General features: G+C 51.7%; 2 protein-coding genes across 3 annotated transcripts in view; one reads left to right on the forward strand and one right to left on the reverse strand.

The window, feature by feature from the left end:
- The window catches only part of itgbl1 (integrin, beta-like 1), a 73,048-nt gene extending 72,837 nt beyond the window's left edge, over positions 1-211 (forward strand). Inside the window, exon 11 of the mRNA XM_061226987.1 lies at positions 1-211. This exon is cut by the window's left edge and continues 500 nt beyond it. The gene's annotated coding sequence lies outside the window, so the exon portion shown is untranslated.
- A 4,153-nt stretch (positions 212-4,364) lies between these two features.
- Positions 4,365-5,000, reverse strand: part of fgf14 (fibroblast growth factor 14) — a 169,192-nt gene continuing 168,556 nt past the window's right edge. For both annotated transcript variants that reach the window (XM_061226163.1, XM_061226164.1), the window contains exon 5: positions 4,365-4,507. In XM_061226163.1, coding sequence (XP_061082147.1) covers positions 4,365-4,507 — 143 coding nt within the window. The remainder of the gene's footprint in view (positions 4,508-5,000) is intronic.

The following is a 5,000-nucleotide window of genomic DNA, read 5'->3' on the forward strand; positions in this document are numbered from 1 at the left end:
ATGCAGGTACAGGGACAAACAGAAAAGCAGAAAGTTTTATTGTCAGGATGATGAAGAGGAGCTGAGGGAGTCTTCACCTGAACATCCGGCTGCCAGTATTACCCAGAGCTTGGTGAGAAATGACCCACGTTCTCCTGGCCTTCCTGTCAGGCGTACAGTAAATCACCCGCTTTTTTAAATATTTCGTTTTAAGGAAAATAAAACATCTGTGCTGTGGAACACAATTGTGAAAATTCTATCTTATAGGTGTAACCAATGGCAAAATGCTGAATGACCAGTAACTCCTTTGGGCATAATTGTAATGCACAGCTTTAAGGGTGTCTTTTAATGATGTCACTGTGAGACTTCCCCAGCAGTACACAGTCCTTCAGGTACATGAGATACAAATCCATCATCTCTTCTCTCTTGCGGTGGACTAATTATATTCTTCAAATGTTCATGAATTAGGGAGCAAAAGACACTTATACAATTTCATAATTCTGTGTGGGGCAATTATTAATGGAGCTGGAGAAAGAGGCTTGGAGAGGCATGGGCTGCACTGTTGCGATACCTCACAGCGTCTCACATCGCCCTCACACCCACACACCACCCTCACACCCTCACACCGCCCTCACACCCTCACACCACTCTTACACCCTCACACTGCCCTCACACCCTCACACTGCCTCACACCGCCCTGACACCCTCACACTGCCTCACACCCACACACCGCCCTCACACCGCCCTCACACCCACACACCGCCCTCACACCATCACACCCTCACACCGCCCTAACACCATCATACCACTCTTACACCCTCACACCCTCACACCACCCTCACACCCACACACCACCCTCACACCCACACACCCTCACACCCACACCCACACACCCTCACACCCTCACACCACACTCACACCCACACACCCTCACACCATCACACCCACACACCACCCTCACACCCACACACCCTCACACCCACACCCACACACCCTCACACCCTCACACCACACTCACACCCACACACCCTCACACCATCACACCATCACACCACCCTCACACCCCCACACCCTCACACCACCCTCACACCCACACACCCTCACACCACACTCACACCCACACACACTCACACCACCCTCACACCCCCACACCCTCACACCCTCACACCCTCACACCCTCACACCACACTCACACCCACACACCCACACACCCTCACACCCTCACACCACCCTCACACCCTCACACTGTCTCACACCACCCTCACGCTGTCCTCCAGCACAGGGACCACAGCAGTGGGTAAAGGAGCTCATCATCAGCCCTGAACATCCTACTCCTGCCCGTTCACACTTTTCACCGCCGGCCGACCTCTCTGCGAGGTCAGCCCCTCTGCTGACCGACGCAGTAATGTACTGCACATCGTATTGCGTTAAGTCTGTGACTGACATTACAGTACAACATCGTATAAATATTTTATTCAACATGTTGTATCTGTGTATACAACGGATAAACACAAACTGTACAGTGCAGACAAACTCTTTGCATATATGTATGTAAAGTTTGCAGTACATACCAACAGTTCTTGATACACATATCCTACTACATGCAGTTCTTTGATGCCATCCTCTTCCCATGCAACGGATGAGATTAAATTAACCGGGAACAAAAGCACAGGTACCAGATAACACTCTTCCGCTACGACATCGGGAAAGAAACAGAAAGACAAACATTCATCAGAGTAAACACCAGTACAGATGACCCGTATAAAACACAAAGCAAACAGAAGACCATAAAAATGATTAATGACAGAGAGACAGAGACAGAGAGAGCGAGAGAGAAAGAGAGAGAAAAAGAGCGAGAGAGAGAGAGCGAGAGAGAGAGAGAGAGACAGAGGTGTTTACTTGCACACCATATATACCATATACAAAAATAAATTCCGCCTGACTTCACCCAGTCACCCAGTTAGCAGGGTAGGTTTAGCCCAGCATGTAGAGTTCACTGTTCAAAACGATAAATTTGGGACACCAGCCCTAACAAAACGTAAATGTTTACGGTGTTTCTGTATATTGCTGCATTGTATAGGAGCATGTATGTAGCTTTGTACAGACAAATATTTCACTAACTAATGTGCTTCAAAGTCTTCTAGGAAGACGTATCTTAAGTTCCAGAAATGATAAATGTTCAAAATAATTTCTTTAAATATTTGCAATTTAGCAGCATCGGTCTATTTTATAACATACTTTATTATATCTGTTATTTTTTTACAACTATTATGAAAATTGTTAAAACAAGACCAGTTGAATATTAACTGCGAGAGAGCAGTAGAATGGAGAACATCCTTGATAGATTGTGGAAAAGAACACAGTCAGATATTTCAGAGAAAAAGCGGAGTTAATTAATGAAACTAATGAAAATGACTTTAGTGCGGGCGAGTTAGCCCTCTACAGTTGCATGCCAAACGAACGTAAGATCTGCCTAAAACCGCGGCCACAGAATGTTATTCCTCTCCGACCTCCTCATATTTTCATATTTTGATCATTTCAGTAAAATCGTGCATGTGGATGGTTATAGAAAGCTACAGGGCACACCGAGGCTTTGGTTTGAAGGACCGAGAGACTCGAAACCTCACCGATCCGAGTCCTCAGCAGATGAATGGGAGCCCAACGTATCAAGGTGTCTATTTTTACAGCAAGAGAGCATAAAAAACAGTGTGAAGTGAGACTGAAATCTTTATTATTTAATGTTTATTGTTTTTCGGGGGTTGACTTGCGTTTCAGCTGCAATGCGATGGTAGGCGACTGAAAGTGCGAGCGTGTTTGTGCGTTCGAGGACACGGGCCCTAACCCAGAGCATAGCGTGTATGCTGTCGTACACTGGGTCAAACGTCAAAATGAGCTGGACTCTGCATGCTGAGCTACGAGAAAGAAAATCCTCTCGGGATATCTCATGATGTCGAGCCGTTTAAAAACATGTCTGTGTGTTTTGTACAGTGAGAGGTTGTGATGTTGGCGCTGTTGGGAGAGCGTGAGGCTGCCGCAGCCCATGCTGAGCTGAACGGGGGCAGGCGCCCCAGCCACTGACATTCAGACATTTTGTTTTGTTTTGTTTGTTTGTTTGTTTGTTTGTTTGTTTGTCGCTGAAGTCGATGTTTTTCAGAAATGGCCGCCGTGAGCTGCTGTGTCAGCGTTCGGGGGGGGGGGGGGGGGGGGTCCGGGGGAGGGGGGTCGGTGTGTGTGCGGAGAGGGGCGGGGCTGCAGGCCTACAAGGCCAATAGAAATCCCCCAGGACCCCGCGCTCGACAGTAAGAGTACAGAAAAATAGATTCGGGGTTCCTGCGTTTACGGGGTGAGGCGGAATCGGACTGATATGTAAGCGGCTACGCTTCGGGTCAGAGCCTCCGCCTGTCGGCTGCTGCGGACACCCACCTCCGCTTCACCACCTCCGCCAACCCCGCCATGACCCCGCCACGATCCCGCCCGCGGTTCCCGCCACGACCCCGCCCGCGATTGGCCGGCTTTGGCCAGCTGGACAGGAAATGAACCCCCCCCCCCCACCCTCGGCCCGAGACACCGAGCGGAGCTCCTGTCTTTCTGACACCCCAACAGGCTTCCTGAATTCTTCCCTGTGCCATCCAGTGATGTGTCAGAGTGTGTGTGTGTGTGTGTGTGTGTATGCGTGTGCGTGTGCGTGTGCGTGTGCGTGCGCGTGTGTGTACTAGAAAATCACACACAGCCCCTGCAAAAAAATATCTTAAGTTTTCGACAAAAGAGAGCAAGTAGAGATAGAAAGAGAGAGAAGGAGGGAACGCACTAGTAAAAAACAGAGGATGACAGACAGTCTGCCTCAGCATGTGCACACGCCCGGCCCCAGAACCGGCCCCAGAACCGGCCCCAGAGCGGGCCCCAGAACCGGCACCAGAACCGGCCCCGGAACCGGCCCCAGAGCTCGGCTGTGTACTGTTGGTATAGAAAATAGATCTGCCGCCACCGGACTCCAAACAGGGGATTATGGGTAGCCGTCAGCAGGCAAGCTACCAGGTGTGGCTGTGTGACGCTAACACGTGGTCACAGATTGTCTCAGGTGCAGGACGGGCGTAAAAGGCATTCCACGTCTGGCCGGCGACCGGCGGTCGGAGACGGGCCGGCTGTGCAGTCTTCACCTCCGTGTGGGGGGTCTGGTGTTTTTCCGTTCGGTGTTTTTTGGAGGAGCGCCCTCGGCGAGCCGATCCGCCCGCGATGACGCAGCTGGAGGGGAGGAGGTGCCGGGGGCCGGGGGGGGGGGGGAGGCGGAGAGAGAGAGAGTCGCCCGAAACCTGATCCGCAGAGGAGAGAGAGCGAGGGAGGCCGGGGCGGCCGGGAGGAGGGTCAGAGTCAGCGCGCAGCGGTGGCTATGTAGTCTTGGCGGCGGGTTTGCTGACCGGTTTCCCGCCGTTCATCACCGCCGGCTCCGCGGCGCTCTTAGTGGCCGGCGCCCCGGCCTTCGGGGGGGTCTCCCCCACATCGTGCAGCGACGGCTCTCTGTACATAGCGACTGCAGGGACACAGAGCAGAGCAGAGTTACTCCCACACACACACACACACACACACACACACACACACACACATACACCAACACAGAGCAGAGTCACTCCCACACACACACACACACACACACACACACACACCAACACAGAGCAGAGTTACTCCCACACACACACACACACACACACACACACACACACATACACCAACACAGAGCAGAGTCACTCCCACACGCACACACACACACACACACACATACACCAACACAGAGCAGAGTCACTCCCACACACACACACACACACACACACACACACCAACACAGAGCAGAGTCACTCCCACACACACACACCAACACAGAGCAGAGTTACTCCCACACACACACTCACACACACACACACACACACACACACACATACACCAACACAGAGCAGAGTCACTCCCACACACACACACACCAACACAGAGCAGAGTTACTCACACACACACCAACACAGAGCAGAGTC

This window comes from Conger conger, chromosome 17, assembly GCF_963514075.1.
Source record: "Conger conger chromosome 17, fConCon1.1, whole genome shotgun sequence".
NCBI lineage: Eukaryota > Metazoa > Chordata > Actinopteri > Anguilliformes > Congridae > Conger > Conger conger.